At 33.0% G+C, this 17,584-nt stretch overlaps 1 protein-coding gene across 1 annotated transcript; it reads left to right on the top strand.

Moving 5' to 3' along the window:
- Positions 1-7,737: 7,737 nt before the first annotated feature.
- On the top strand, positions 7,738-10,604 carry LOC128218321 (uncharacterized). Its single transcript, XM_052925972.1, has 2 exons — positions 7,738-8,744; positions 9,196-10,604. Exons 1-2 carry the CDS (start codon positions 8,081-8,083, stop codon positions 9,534-9,536), a joined length of 1,005 nt encoding a protein of 334 aa, XP_052781932.1. The 5' UTR covers positions 7,738-8,080; the 3' UTR covers positions 9,537-10,604.
- Positions 10,605-17,584: the final 6,980 nt, after the last annotated feature.

Here is a 17,584-nt window from a genome sequence, read left to right on the forward strand (position 1 = left end):
TCATGATTTTTTTTTCAAGGCACGGACCTATAAACCATTGGTTCGTGGTAAAGGCGAGGTCTTGAAATGGAAACATCTTTATTCCACCACCTGCTCTAATATAATGACCGGTGCCACATTTGCAGATTTGTTTAATACTGCTTCAATTGTGTTGTCCCGCAATTTAATCGGCAGTGTCCTAAGTAATAGTAAAGCACTGGATCTTATTGACATTTGTTAAAAATTGAGACAGATTTTCATGTGATACAATCAAAACCTTTTCATTTATATTTAAACTAAGAACCTATGTTTGCAATTAAAAAGCATTTCTTGACATATTGCATGATAAATTTAGTAAGAAATAGACTTTTTAATTTTTATTTTATTTTTCGCCTTGCGCTCGCCTCTGAATTGCCTTAAATTTAAAAAAAGTATTTTTTTTTTTTTTCGCTCGCTCGCTCCTACTTTTTTTGGGCAAAATCCGTAGAACAAATGATCAATTTGTTGTGGCCTAATGGCAATGATATAAAATTTAAATGGTTTTCCTTCATGATTACTAGTATGTAAAACAAACGCCCGAAACTACAATACAAACCAAGGTATGGCAGTTTAAAGTGTGTTGCCTTATTTCGACCGAAATAGGCAATAAAATGACCGAATATTTCATGTCTAAGGTCAAAAGAGCAATATCTGTATTGGTTTGATTCGTAAATGTCTTTCTTTTTTTCTACTTCACATAATCACTTTTAAATAACATCAACATAGTTTCAGTTTACTATGCATAAAAAGTCAAAGCACACAATACATCGTTTGATTAAAACTGTAATTGACCCTAATTGAAATTGTAACTGTAAATGCACCCAGTTGTGATTTATGCATTTTCATAAATGTATTTCCATGAATCGCTAAGGCATCAACACTTGTTTAAAAAACAGATAATAAACTAAATTTGCTCCGGAGCTTACCATCATCAAGCTATATTTTAGACTACAGCTTTTGATACAGAATGCACTGCCATATAACACGGTTGGAATTTTCATTTTAATTGTAGCTTTGAAAAAAACGCAGATCAATCTTTATTGTTTGTCAATGCATTCAAAAACAATAATAATTATTTTACAAATCATTTTTACGCATAATTGTCACAAATATGAAAGTATATCAAAAGGTCATTTTCAAGGCAATCCAAGCACATTATTGATACGTTTTCTGCAAATTATATGCACAAGGTCAATATCAAATTTCTGCAGTTATAAGTTAGATAGAAAAATAGGTCAAAAGATTTAATGAAAATGTTTTCGATGTAGTTTGAGCTTCGAATTTGACATCGAGCGCCAAAAGTGCATCACTAATATGATAGTTCCAAGGGAATTAATCTGAAGTTAAGATCAACGAAAAACTACTCATCGTGCTTGACATTTTTATCAATTATATTTCAGGGCCCTCTCCGGAATACCCTCCCCCCCCCCGCCTCAAAACACATCAATTGCTTGCGATGGATGCGGAAGAGAGATACTACCCTTCGGCGTTACGAAACGTTTGAGCTTGTTTCTTTAGTTTTTCACATAAGTACATGTATTGAAATTGTAAATTCATGGAGTGTTATGGCCCTATCTTAACACATCCAAATGTGACTTATTTTAAGTATCACCATTCCGGTTTCAAATAAAGCCAGATTGATTGTACTTTAGATAAGAAATATACCCCTGGGTTATCGCCGGTCAATGTTGTTGTTTTTTTAATTTCTACTCCGATATACGTATATTTAGCATAAATATTTTTTTCTCATCAAGGGAAACAATTTGGTGACAAATAGATCTAGGGGTTATGGTTCTTTTACAATATACTATTATATTAAAATTATGATATAAGGAACTCAACATTTACACCTATCATATGTTTATGTCCCACGATTAAGCCTTTTTTCGCATGTAGCATAGCTGGTCAAGTAAAAAGCTACAAATAGTGCTCACACGTTACGCAAATGGCTTCTATTTTACGCATTTAGCTAATACGAAATGAGCTTCATACGCGATATTAACAGTGCTAACAGTGACCGACAATCGCATTAAAATCCGACTCATTGTATTAGATCGGCTCTCGACAATACGTAATGGAAAATTCAAAATGTACAGGTGCCGGCCGCCACGTTTAGCTATGTTTTGAATCTTGACAACGAGAGCAAACGTAGACGAACAGGGCTAAAACGTAACCAAATATACTGTTCTAGAAATTGTTATTTCAAACATGTTTAAAATTCGCTGCTGTTTCCAAACAACGTACTACAACATATTAACAAAGTGGCGGGATCGAAGTTTAATGTAGCAAAAACCTAGCAAAAACTTAACATGCGATGTTGTTGCCTCGTTCCTCGTTACGCGTTATGCCACGATTTGTCACGTTATGATACGTTGTAATACGTGGTACTCCATTATGATCTGCGTAACGCTACGAAGCTCTACATTGCTTGACTTTGCGGTAGGTTTCTGCTATATTTTGGTACGTTTTGATACTTTATCATATATTATATGATCTGCCGCGACAAGGATGTCTGATGCCATCCACTAGAGACCACATATAATCATCACTATCCAGGGCCGCAAATCATTTTGTTTTTGCTAAGACTAAGTGTTGAACCTCTTGTTAATATGGCGTATACTGTTTTAGCCCTGGACCAAGACATGCTGCAAAACATGTTACGGCTCAATAGAGAAGAGGATAAAAGAAGACGGGGGAGCTGGTCCCACGATCATGTGCGATCATGTGCGACAAATGTACCTTACCAGGAGGTCAAATCAATAATTATTAATTTTATAATGAGGCTAGACAGTCAGAAAGTAAATAACCTGTTAAAAATTAACGTGCATTTGCAGCGTTGCAGCAGCGATGTATATCGAAGCACATCGTGTACAAACGTGGCGACAACCAAGCGACAGCGAGACTCACTCTGACTTTGAAATTCGTTGTCAATTGTGTCAAACGGGATTTCAACGAAACGACAGCGTGTCTAAGAAAGCGTTCACCTAAAGTGCATCAATATTGTGTAGTGTTTGACAAATCCAAGGCCTACATCTCTATATTCACAATTGCTTGCACTACTTGTCACTTCTACCAATTGTAACGTAATTTCATTAAAAACTGTTAAAGAAGTCACAACATTCATACCACAATATATGAAAGGACAAGGGTGCAAAAGTGACTGTTATCTGGGGTAACTTTGTTATTGAAAACCTGTTATTGATGCATATGTTCTTTTGAATACTTGTTGCTGGATTAAAAGATATCAATAGATAGTTTCACTTGGTACATTACGCATCCATATTGTTAACAGTGCACATTGCATACTCATACTAATTTATATATATATATATATGTTTCTTGTTTGTGATTTCATGTTCTATGTCTTTGGTGTTTGCCCAGTGCCGTTAAACCGGGTTTATGTTTAAACGTTTTGCTACTGAGCTTGTTTCTGTAGCTTTTTGTATAAATATTTAAAATTGGAAAAAGGATATAAACCAGGATTGGAATTATTCATGTGTAAAACAAGTATTCAAATTGTATTTCAACATTGTAACTTTCACATAATAAATTTTGTAAAGATTGTTGCTGGCTTTGTTTTTCTCGTTACGCCTGGCTCGTAACACTATAATCTTATTGCAGTCTATATATTAATATTTTAACAAGTGATATTATGATCTTGAATCTTTTCAGGTCTTTTGTTTGTCTGTTATTGGAGAATCTATTATATCGGAAAATAGCTATCAGCTAGTGTTATTTATGTTTATCATAACCGACTTTAATTAAAGATTATCTTATCTTATCATAACTTCAGATAATAAATTGTATCATTGAAGTCAGACAGAGCCCACAGATTTTAATGAAGCATGTTAACTGTTAACAATACCAACGCGAAAGTTCTAAGAGATCTTAAATTGTTAAAAAAGCAGAAAAAAATACAGTATGCATCCTGTTCAAACTATGACATCCGGTTGTCCGGTACGTATAGTGGTTATCGCCGCCGTTTTTTACCTAGGCGACCGATCCGATTACAAAGAAAATATATTCAATATTGAAAGTGAATGTTACAAGAAATAAAGCAATATAGAGCAATAACTTTGAACATAACTTTTTAAGCATAGGTATGACAATAGCTCAACCATATCAGTTGCATTTTAATCATTATCATCAAGAATATATTTTTTTGAATGCATAAATAGGGATGTGTGAATAGAAGAAAAGTCATTGATGTAGAACGGCAGTAAAAAACGGAATGGGTTGATTAACAACTCAATGCCTTAGGATATGTTGCTTTTTCCACACAGTTTGGCTCTCTTCCGATGCTAAATGTTTATTTCCTGTCCATTTTAGAAATAGGAAATATTCTGCAAATGCAACAATTAACGTACATAACGATCTCTGCAATAGCGAGGCACACCGGAAACATATTTAATTTGTTAAATATGCTAAAAGTTATATCGGGGTACGATATTAATATTATGTTTGATAACGTTCGCTGTTGTAATAGGAGATAGTTTAATGTATGTTTTTTCTCAACCTATGACAATAACAAGAATTCCATTTCGTTCCAATCGAACAAATTCCAAAACTAGTAAATAGAGGGTTTCCCATAAATGCAAAAAAAGTAAATTTATATGCAATCGCAACAACGTATACAGCTATTGAATCGTTGGCGACTTTGAGTTTAAAACATGTTTAATATAACAACATGGTTTTAAAATATCATATTTCGAAACGAAAAATATAAATTGCAGTTTATATATTAATCTTGACGTGTTTGAACGATTCATACTGACAAAGTATAAGCAAGCAGTTTTATGGAAATACTTAGTACACTTAAAGGCTGATTGAAATAATCATATATGTTAATTAAGACATATAATTCATAAATTATTATTTTACATAATCATTTTAGATGTCAATAGGCAAAGCATTGAACTATTTATAAACAACAACAACATCAACAAAAACTTTTAATGCATTCAGGTAATTGTGCCCAAAGCATACAAATAGTTTACGAGCAAACAAGTAAAATTTAGCGAAAAACATAATAATAAAATGTGAACAAAAACATAAATGATTGTTAATCAGTAGTAGTGAACTATTTTGCAATTAATGGTAAATCTAGAATGCGTATATAAAATTATTTTGTCGTAAGATATTTGCTCGAACTAAAATTTAAACAAGTTATTCACCAAAGTCCGAATGTTTTCTTAACAGATGTAGTATTTATCCAATCGTGAATATCATTAGCTAATTATAATATTCTAATATAATTCATATGTAAACTCTCCATCTAATGAAATTGAATAATGATGTCATGTGTGTTAAATTCTGAAGTTATTTGTGGTATGTATATTTTGCCATATTCATGGCTGTATTAATGGTTTCTTCGCATATTAATTTTGCAAACTTGTGTATATTAGGCCAGTGGCAATAGTATGGTTTAAGGAATTGTTTACGTATATCCCGGAATTGGTATTCCGATTTTTTGTTTTGACTGCAGTTTGTTCAATCTCCTGTGAATTTAGCCGTGCTTGAAAATCTCATCTGGCATCCTCCCATGCCAGATGGGCACGCAGATGTAATACTTTCTATTTCTTTTATTATACATTTTATGCAATCATAATTATAACATTTCTATAGATGAGTTCATTAACATTAACTTTACTAAAAATATACCTAAAAAAACAAAACAATAAAATAAAAAATAAATACAAATTACTGCGCACCAACACGTCAGTAAACATCATCGCCACGCGCTTTTTGGTGAAATGTACAAAAATAAGTTTTGTTTTTTTTGTATTTTCTTAACAAAAAAATGTTATTTAAGGTATGCTAGAAAATATAAATATCATGCATGTCCGTTCCGGATAGAAACATTCGACCCTCGGGCACGTTGCGTAGCCGGTAACTCGGCAAGCCTCATTACCGGGCAACGCAGATGCCCTCGGGTCGGATTTTTCTATCCGGAACTGGAACACATGACTGATAATATTATTCTATTACCATTTGAACAAAATCTCACTTTATTCATATTCACACAGAAAGTTTTAATGCACAAAACACATATACCAGTACGGTACACAAACAAAAACATTGTTGATAACTTAAAATTGTAAGGCTTCCTTTGTAGAAGGTAATTGAACGGCAGCTAAAAGGGTAAACGTACGCCTGCAGGTCCACAGGGCTACTGTTCACGAGCAATCCAATTGGAACGATTGGTTCGACGATTCGGAAACGCTTATTCTTCAATGTTAATGTAAGATTAATGAAATGATCTTCAGAAATCACAAGACTAAAGTTCTTGTTTTAGTATACAATGCGCATTTTAATACTAATGACACTCATTCTCAGCTTCTTAGGCATCTCATAGCCTACAAAGTCTTGTATCTACAGGTTTAAATGGATACCGTCCGGTTTCGATTCTAAAATATAATATACCAGTGCATAACTGTGCCAAAGTTCAAATAGCAATCGGCTTGAACACTGTTTACGTTCTCAATTTCGGAATAGATCTAACTCCGTTGACCAAATTTTAATTTAATGGTTCCGCACAAGATGTTGTAAATTTGAGAGTTCAACAGGTGATTTGACATCAAAACTGTCTGTTTGCCCTATGTGTGTCATTATCTCATTTACCTCGCTTGACCAATTGCATAAACACCTGTAATAGTCCATTTCAAACATCTGGGCACACAGTCTGTTTCGGTCCTTAAGCACGAGCCAGTTCCAGCGGCGTTGCATGTTGATCCATCGGTGGTAACGTGTTGGGACCCGTCCTGTGTCGCCAGTAAGCGCGGGAACTGGGGCGAATCTATGTACAAAAAGGTCGTATCTCATTGCGCAATTGTGGTCTTTGTCTGAGGGATGGAACTTCTTGAATCCCCAGACTAAGCTTCAAAAATCCACGACCTGTACAACACAATAATTCTACAACTTCTCATATGGTTTGAAGCCAAGGTCTTTCACTTGGTTATGCACTTTGTTGATAAAACTTCCTAGAACTCTACTGGGCCCTTATATGGAATTGATATATTTTGCTATATTTTTCATTTTCTCTATATATATCGTTGTTTGACAGATATAAAAAATAACAATGAAATAATGTTCCAAATATCTCTTTTTCACGACCGCGAGGAGCAGAGCGCTGAAATTGATTAATTTATGAATTGTATGACTGCAAGTAATAAACCTGTTTCTTGCAGTATCTTGTTTAAGCTTTTAAGGAAAGTTAATGAATGTATTACGGAACAATGCAAAATTAATAACTTTATTGTTATCTTTTTACCTCACCCTATGGCGCAGCACGCTGATATTTTAGGAATAAAAACATGAATTGCATAATAGGTCGTAATCAAGTTGTTTGTTGGTTTATCTATTTGAAACTTACATGCTTTAACAATCGTCCAAAATCCGACTTAATAAAACATCAAATAAGAAAGTTGGAAACGTTTTTGCTTCGTTTGGTTTTGATACGATTAACTTTCGTGCAGATCTTGTCCTGCCTTGCTTAAATTAGAAAAAAATTATCCACGTTATCAAAGTTTACTTGAACGAAAAAAATCTATTAATTTAATTCTTTTTAATCGGTAAATTGTGTCTTTAAAGTGTTATATTCTATCCGGATAATAATATATACTACTGGAATCCTAATTGCATCGCAAATAAATTCGCTTTGAAAAAGGTTGGGTTACCGTTAAAGGTATCTTATTTCCAAATCTTTCAATAACACTCAAATTGCATTGATGTTTACAATGCATTGATGTTTACATTTAAATACCAAAGTGCTTAACTAAGTTTTGAAAATAGTTTTTGAACGTTTATAATTATGCCGTTTTAAATATTAAATCGGCTGTAATCTTTCAGTCATTTATTGTATTAACAATATGAACGGATATAAACACTCACGAACGGATGGTTAGTTTAACACACAAACTTTAATAACTGATACATGCAAACTGTTTCGAATATAGATGTGTGTTTACAGTTTCCTTGGCGCTTAGTTATTATTTGACTTGAAACTGGACCATACGTTGTATACCTATAAAGTTCGTTGGTTATTTCATCACAGACAGTATACATGGGTCAGGACACCACCCTTCATGCATCTCAAAGGACTGACGACCTCAGTCATGTGATGTTCATCTTTCAGCTCTTTCAGAGCGGCTTGATATTCACGGCCCTCATGGCCGGCGCCATCTGTATCGGTCATCTACTCTTAATGCGGAAGTACTGCCGAAATACCACGACGCTGCTCGCAGTGGTGCTCTCTGGATTTTTGCATCTGATCGCAAGCGTGCGTATGTTGACAATTGCCGAAAATTACATGAAAAGACGCGTAAAACAGGGACCTCCGAGCGTCGGCTCGTGCTTGGATTACTCGATGACGGCGGCGTTTGCAAACGGGGTGGTGCTCGTGTTTATCGTGCATAATGTTTTTGTTCAGAACTTTAAATGGTCGATGTCTTCGTGTCTAGCATACGCAGGCACACTTAGCTGCATCATCACAGGAAGTTTTTCCGTAATCAAGATTGTGCCGCAAAATAGCCCACTTCCAGTTACACAACATTCGCTTGAGACGCTTGGGACATATGGAAGTCATCACTTTAACGTATTCTTGTTCGTGTGTCAGAAAAACGTTTACGAGGAAAGATGGGCTATTCTGGTGGAATATTTAGTGATATACGTACCCGTCATGTTCACCGTGCTGGTTGCTCTTTGCATGAACAGGACAAAACAAACGGGTATGCTAACTTGTATAAATTTATTGAATTATAATTTCATTATTCATCTTGAATTAAAAACATATCGAATCTTCCATCGTAGCCGGATACTCTCAGCTCGACATCACACTGCTTGTAAGAGACACAATGCAATCTAGGCCATTTTTACAATTAGAGGGACATGCAACTAGTAGAACATTCAAAAGTAAAAGCCTTACTGAGGTGATTATTTGTCCAACATAGTGACTGAATGTGTTTTAATCGACATGTTCCCCCATTGTTGAGACATAAATAACATTTTATTAGTCTACCTGGATATAAATAGATGTTAACTTCCAAATACTATACACATTGGTCACATTTCTTAGTCTCCTAATCATCCTATCATGTTAGGCTGACTCCGTCACGTATTGCTGGATCTCGAAATACTTATGAATGTAACTGAATGTTTTTCTGTTTTGTTTCTTTGCAGATGTCACCATCACAGAGCTAAAGATTATTTCAAACAAAGAGTGCAACGTTTCAGTGTTTAAATGCAATTGTGTTAAATTGAACTCAGCCATGGTTGCCGTTCTTTTATACATTACTATTGTCTTACTCATAGTACGGCCAGGATACATTCTGTATGCGCACGCAACTTCGGGTTACTTCTTGGACATATTGCCAAGTTTGTTACAGACAGTAATTTTCACTTTTACTTGCTCTGAATATATTGGAAAGGTTCTTATTCGATCACAATATTGCAATAATGAGGTGAAATCAAACGGCTATTGTGACTGTAAACATAAGGGCAAGCCTCTTATGCAGGTTTGATAAGCTGTAAATTTCTGTAGACAGGTTATTTAGAGATGTGTTGTTTAAATGTAAAGACGCACTTGCTTTGAATGGGAAATCCATCATTATGTTTCCACAAAACTGTGAAACTACGCTCAAATATGTTTGTAGCGCTTTTGTAACTGGGTAAAAAAGCACATAAAGGAATTATATTGACAAAGTTAAAGTCGAAATATTCTCAAATATTTACACTTGGTGTCATCTTCGTTCATTTTATTAAAATGTTACTTATGGCAAGAAACAACATGTTAAGATGGAACTTGGGAAACAATTATGCTAAGAATGGCGGGAAGCTTATGGGTAGCCTAAAATACATAAACTTGAGCTCTTCGATGCGGACAGAAAAACTTGCTGTGACAAGCAAACGAGTTGTTTATGTTCGTACATGATATTTGTATGCAAAAGAAGTTGTTTATATATATTTAAATTGATAGAATGATATATACGTTTCGTGATTAGTAGGTAAAGAAGGCTGTGATAATTGAATAATATCCAATTGAAATAGTGTTTAAATTTCGATTTTTTTATGTGTACATTTGAATTTGTAGTAAAAGCATAAGGTCACTGTATTTAGATAAACTGTTATAACAACGATCCTGCATGCATATTTTGAATCATGTTTATGCGTTATTCATATTATTTGTATGTGTTGAGTCATTTCTATTCCCTGATATGTATCATTTGAGAACAATGTTTGAGGTAAATCGCATTAAGATTATATGTTTACTCCTTGTAGGTTATTGTCCACTACATAATTTCCCTATAGAAACGTGTTCTATAGTTAATTGACCGATGTGCACGCGAAATAACACTGATTTTTATATTACTAGACCGTCAACTACGTATAGAGGATGATAGTCTTACATGTGGACCAAACATTAAACGGCATTAAAACAATCCTTAAAATTGCCAGAACACAGACACTATGTACTGAATATAGTAAAACCATAAAGCAACAAGACACGATGTTTTAAACACGACATTGTACTATCAGACGATTTGAAAAACTCAGTTCTTGAGTACATTTTCGGTTTGAATTTTAAAGGAAGCTCTGAACTACCGCACGTATTTATTGTGCCTATGTCATTGACTACACTATTTAATTGCAATGCAATGTCTTTTTCCTTTTATGATAGAGCATGATTTGATCGTTCGTAAAATTGAAATAAATCCATGCGTTAAATATAGTTTTCTTTGGTAATGTTTCCACACATCGTGTGTAAAATCTCATTTACACAAGTATCAGTTGCTGACTGAATAGTCTACTACTCAACTGGCAAATGTTAATAATATATGTATACCCCTAAAGGTTGTCAGTATTCGCAATCAGCACAACCAAAAGGTTTCATAACGACATTGCAATTTACCCGGTGAAATATTAACAGCAAACATAGAAGCAAAGCTCATGCGTTATGTCCAGAACCGGCAGAATACGCAACCATATCAACCATCTCGCTAGAACTTCACAGAGACGCATATCAAAACCATGCTGTGAAAACTCATGAAATGCCTTTATTAAATATATTTTGAGTAAACAATGAAGACTTTTGCTTTATTAGTGCTATTATTATATTTGTTATATCATGAAACGAATTTGTAGTTATGTCGCAGGTCTGTTGATATAAAGGAGTTACTCATAAATAACACAGGAGTACCGCAAGCGTAACTTGTACCTTAAATGGAAATTTTCGCCGAAATTAGTTGCATTCTTATCATACTATACTTCCTATTTCACTTGTTCTAACTTTGGTATTGACCTAGATACGGTAAATGTTCAATTTTGAAACATTGTTTCGCTTTTTCTGTATTTTTCTACATATTTCGTTCTACAATCTTGTTTTTTTCCCACCCATTTACCTTATTACACAAATGTGTAGAGTTACATTAATATTTTGACTGCAGTTGTAAACAAGAACTAGTTAAAGTATAGTTAAGAGAATGCATCTTATATGTTATAAATGTAAAATGGAATTCTAAGTTCAACATTCAGTTATAAAAAAAGTCGTTTCAGATAACAACACATCTGTAAATACACCCCATCCTGCGACTGTTTCAGCTCTCAATACTTCTACAATAATGTTGGTCATTTCATCACTTAAGATTTTAAATCTGAAGAAAAATTATTTACTGAGGAAACTTTACAACCACAGTCCTTAATACCGAAATGATCAAAAGAGGGTCTGTGTTTTTCAAATTTTTTTTGCAATCTTATCTTTGTAGTTTTTACTGTATTTTTAAAACATATTAGTCAATTTATCAAGTAAATCAACAGGACAATAGCGTACAAGTTACAACATTGAAATGTTTATTTGATATTTTCATTCCACACATTGGAGTGGAAATATCAACATGAGGAGGTATTGTTTAAATCAAGAGTAGTTATTTTCCCCTTGATGAAACCTAAACTCATCACTTTTGGACAACTAAATGTTGCAAAACTGTTGCCCAAAATACTAATTTAATACTTAAAAAAATACGTTCTTCAACTTGTCAACTTGTTTCAATCAAGAATGGAAAGAAGATTAACGAGAATCATGAAAGACGTTGGCATATATCCTATTTGCAAATTTTGATTATCAGTCATATTTGACATTACACAAACCAATAAATTAACAACAGCATTAACACGACTAAGATAAGCTTCACATAGATTAGAGATAGTAAAGGGCAGATGACATACGCCCCACTAAACAACAAGAAATGAACGAGAATGCCAAATGTTGTAATACACTTGAAACTGAATACCACTTTTTCTGAGAATGTCCATGATACAATACATTAAGACTTTTATACACTTTGCGATATTTTGGACTCAATACAAACATCCAAAATTTCAGCGAACGTACAATGTGATTCATTTTGAAAGTTGTTATACTGGAAATGTTTATATAATGTACATGTGTATAGTATATGTAACTCATGGACTGTAAGCTTATAGTTAATATAAGTCTAATTTTTCTTCTGCACAAGGTTCGGTTTTAGGCAAGTTGTGGTGCATATGAATGTGATGTAGTACCAATAGCTCGTTGGGGTGCTCGTGCATTATATTCTAGTTCTTTAATTAAGTTTTATTATAAATAAATTACCAGACTCCTGTTGTCAACTGTGTATTAATTCAATGCGCATTACAAATACTAGTTAGGTCGAAATGTAAAATGTGTGTTTATTACAGAGCAAAGCAGCTGATATAAATAATTAGATGATATGAAAACTACATATCAGTATACGGCCGTTCACCCAGCTAAAATATGACTTGGACCACTGCTTGGTTGCGGAATGTACCAAATTTAAAATCCCCGACGCCGTTATACCGTCTGCGTCATACCGACCGCGTCGTACCGAACGTAACTGAATAAAGTACTTTATTGACTGGCGTCAAGTTTTTTTTTTGCTGAACAATTCGATCGGAAACTTGTTTTCCGTGTATATATGCTTTACAATCAAAAAGGTCTATTCGATAAGAGATGGGATATCGCATCCAGATCGGCTTGTATATCATGCTGTTTATGGCAGCCGTTATCTAGATGTGACTTGACATTGCGGTTACATTATGGTGTTTAAGGTCACGTTTAGTTGTGATGACACGTATGTCAATTCAAAAAGCAAACGAGACATTTCATAGATTACTTTGAAAATAAAATAAACAAGAGCATCAACTGTCGCAAAATGCTAGGGCACCAATCTGTATGTCGGTCTGTAAATCTGGTGAAACTGAATAATGATGTCATGTGTGTTAAGTTCTGAGGTTATTTGCATCGTATATATATATTGCCATATTCATGATTGTGTAAATGGTTTCTTCACATATTGATTTTGCAAACTTGTGTATATTAGGCCAGTGGCAATAGTATGATTTAAGAAATTGTTTACGTATATCCCAGAATTTTGAGAATACTAAAAGATAATGGTATTCCGATTCTGCTTGGTTTTGTCTGCAGTTTGTACAAATTTTCTTTGTTCTTGGTACATTGTTATATCTCCCCATTTCTATTTGTAGTGTGTGAGAACTGGTTCTAAATTTTGTTACTGCTATTCTGTATGTTTTACATTTAATTCGGTCTAGATTCCAAGAGCAAAATTGTGTTTAAATAGACAGTATGTATTAACTTTTTTCTTGAGTTGTTATTCTTGAGTACCATGATTGTTTATAAATATCTGTTATTCTTTGAATAATTCTGTAGTGTTAATTTAAGTTCTCGTTTGGTTTACCTATATGTCATTCATTCTGCATTCTTGTAGCATGCTTTTGATATGAAATGCCCAGTTGGCTTTATTTATCGATCCATTGTCCACTGTACTTTTAAGCATACTATACGAATTGAATATAGAGTTTTAGTCACTTTTAAGTCATTTAGACGAGTATTTATTCAGAATGATTTTCATTTGTATTTCCATTGGAAGTATCCTTAGAACTCCATTTAATGCGTTTATATTTGTCGATTTTTACACATAATAGTTTTCTGCAGTATTTGTTATGGATTAGTTTGATGTCTTTACGTTCGTGATATCCAATTATTTCAGCGCCATGGTTTAGTATCGGTGCGACTAATGTGTTGAACAGTTTATTATAAATCATAAAAAGATTAAGATCCTAAGCTGCCAATTGATTCTGCTCTATCCAGAGAGATTTCTTAAAGCTTAAGGAAAACGTGACACAATGAGATATGTTTACGCTCTGGGGGAGCGAGCATAAGTGAGTAACGGACTATTTTAATGCGTCACTTTTAAGTTTTATCTGTACTATTTCTTCCATGTATTCTGATTGTTTATAAGATTAAAATCGGTAAATCATCGTTCTTTAGTTCTATGAAGGTTTTCTAATTATTTCATACCGCACGAATCGGTGTGAATTACGTTACTGTTCAAACATAACATAAAAAGCAACGTTTTTATGGAAATAATATGTTACACAGAGTGCTTATACAAATAAGGTCATGATATTTTGCTTGATGAAAGAGGTATTCTATATTTTAAATACGTATTAGACAATTTCATCAATAAATCCCTAAACTTTAATATGGTTGTGCAGATAACGCGAGTGTAATTTACGTTACTTTTAGCCATATTTTGCATAAAAACGATTGATGCTGGTAAACTATGAATACCCTTTACACAATAAATCACTTTAGTTATACACACCTTAAAGTCTGGTTTCATTTCTAATTTGAACCAGTGATAAAACCTACGTAACCATGATTACGTATCTTAGACAGAGATTTGAATATTATTATTAAGTTTCATGTATACAATGAGTTAAATCAAATAGATTTGCAATCAAATTAATGTTAAAGCACAATAATATGAAAACATATGTATTTGTTCAACATATATTGTAAAAAGGTTTATCAAATATATATTTTTTAATTTTTTCTCAATACAGCGTGAAAATTCATTTAAATGCAGTTTACAAACATAAACATAAATTGATAAAATTGAGCTCATGTTACGGGCCAGGCAAGTATGGAAGATTTCATTTACAATCTAATTGTGAACAAAGCTGCCCTTTTCCTATGGTCAAGTTTCATGGTCCATAGAAACTGCTGATAGAGTGCCTTTTAAAACCATGTGAGGATGTTGCACATATATTTGTCGGCAATGCAACACTTCAAAGCGTACCAATTCGGAAAGCTCGTCGATTACCCTGATTTATTCAAGTAAGTTGAATGCAAAATAGAACTGCGCCAACATTCTTGATTTCTGGTCCCGAAACAAGAACTCCTACGGACTTAATGGCTTTTATGGGCAACAATGACATACCAGTAACCAAAATGTCATGTTTACTTTACGACCAGTGGAAAATTGACAACTTTGCAGAAAAGTTTTGAGACCCTGTTGTTTTAAAAGAAATATATTAAAATCTTACAAGTCTTGATGGTGCCAATGTTGAAATATTTCACAAGAAGGCGTTGTTTTCATCCTAACACATTCAATGTTAGATCTTCAAATATCTTAGTGGTTTGAGCGGTGTTTTTTAGTTTGTTTTTTTTCATTCTGGTGTAGGTATCGAGCGGCCATTTGTTTTGGAAATGAATTGGTAAAAAAAAGGAGAAGATAGTTGTTAAGTAATGTTAGCCAACATAGCTTCACAAGGTGCGAGACAACAATTGTGCCTCTTTGAATCCTAGAAAATGACTATTTAGAGGTTAATGATTGGTTGCTGCTAACCATTATGCGATAATCGCCCGAAGATGGGTTAGGGTTAGGGTTTCCGATATTTTCTATATTTCTATATTTGGGAATGTAAGTTGTCATTTAGTTTCTGATGATGGCTTTATTTTGTTTTTTTGTGTATCGAATATAGAAATTTATTTGTTTGTTTCGATTCCTTTATCCTATCTGTATTGGTGGTCTGTTTTGACTGATATTTTCGAATTTAATCTTGTTTTCAAATGAATTGGGATACAATTAACTAGTGTCAGATATTTTAAGAAATCGTTTTTATTTTTGTTGTATAAGCGTTGTATTTCTTCAAAACTGTAAAACTCATTTACCCTGTAGTCGAATATGTGTTCGAAGAATTGTATGCCTTTTTGATACCATTCTTTAAAATACAGTGTATGACCGTTTTGTTTTATCTCTTTGTTATTCCAAATTATTGTTTTACATTTATTATCGACTTCTCTTCATAAAATGTGGATTTTATTTTTAACCAGGATTTTAGTACATCATTTAGGAAAGATCCTGCTGGTGTTATATAATATATAACTGTTTGATCAAAATCTGATTCTAGTAGGTACTCATGACCGTAGTTCTTTAGTTTTCTATGGAAGAATATTTTCCAGTATCCATTATTTTAATACCAAGTAAAGTTTCAAAACAATATAACTACTTTTCAAAACGTTCATTATAATTAATTAAATTGAATTGACAATAAATTAAAATTAAGATTCAAATTAAATTAAATCTTTTTAGATAAATTAAATCAAATTAAATTAAATTAAAAATTAAAATTAAAATTAAATTAAATTAAATTAAATTTACTTAAAATAGAATTAAAATTTAATTTAAAAGAAATCAATAAAATGTTGTTGTTTTTTTAAATTAAAGCTTAAATATTATTTAGTGAACGACTTAATGTTATTCTGGGAAAAGCAACCATAACAATGAACCGATAGTAAAGCATAAGTATTTAACAGCTCTCTAAGATCTTAGCTTAGTAAAAATTCGTAAGACTGCTGAAAAATTATCATCCTGCTGTACCAGAATATCATATCGTATTCTATTCCTCAATCTATTCATAAATAATGCCGTAAATATATTCATAACACACAACATATTCAATGAACAATAGTATCTAGTACAAGTTAATAATCTCTGCCCGCAAGAAAAGTTCTAGAACAAAATATTATCCTGACTAAGCAAATTTCATCTATCGTCCAACCATTTTTGGTTAGGACGAAGGAAGGTTATGACTTACCTGTAAGATCTGCGCTCTGAGAGTAATTTACACCAACACGGGTTAAGTATAAAATGACCACTCTCGCGCGCCCACTCCAGAAGTTATTCTGGTTATCTTACAGGTAAGAGTACAATTTATTATTTTAGGAATATATATCATTATTTTATTTAGATTCTTTTTTCATAAATTGTTTTAAGTCTTTCTTATGAAAAATGTACTGAGTTGTTTATTGAATAAGATTAAAAGAATTATTTTGTCAATATGTTTAGTATTTTATTTGAATTTCTGTTTGCTTTCATATTTCTTGAACTAATATAATTTTAGGAATTCCTGAACAGTATTGATATGTTTTAGAAAAAATCATTTATATTTATTCTAGTCACAATAATGAATTTTATTACTATTCGCTATGTTAAAAATTGTATCATGATATTCATGTGTTGCTTTCAATTAAATTTGTTATTTTATTGTATAAGGTGTATATCACAAATTGTTATCTATTGTGATTTTTCTAATAAGGAAGTTATTCTGGTTATCTCACAGTTTTGTCTTCTGGTCGTGTTTCGGATTGAGAGACATAACCTGGTACCTCTCAATGAAAATTGAAAAATGAATATGAGCTTCGCTT

Source organism: Mya arenaria, chromosome 14, assembly GCF_026914265.1.
Source record: "Mya arenaria isolate MELC-2E11 chromosome 14, ASM2691426v1".
Taxonomy (NCBI): domain Eukaryota; kingdom Metazoa; phylum Mollusca; class Bivalvia; order Myida; family Myidae; genus Mya; species Mya arenaria.

Coding starts and splice junctions, on each gene's coding strand:
- LOC128218321 (XM_052925972.1), top strand. CDS start 8,081: ATGGGTCAGGACACCACCCTTCATGCATCTCAAAGGACTGACGACCTC. Junction 8,745..9,195: donor GAACAGGACAAAACAAACGG/GTATGCTAACTT, acceptor GTTTCTTTGCAG/ATGTCACCATCACAGAGCTA.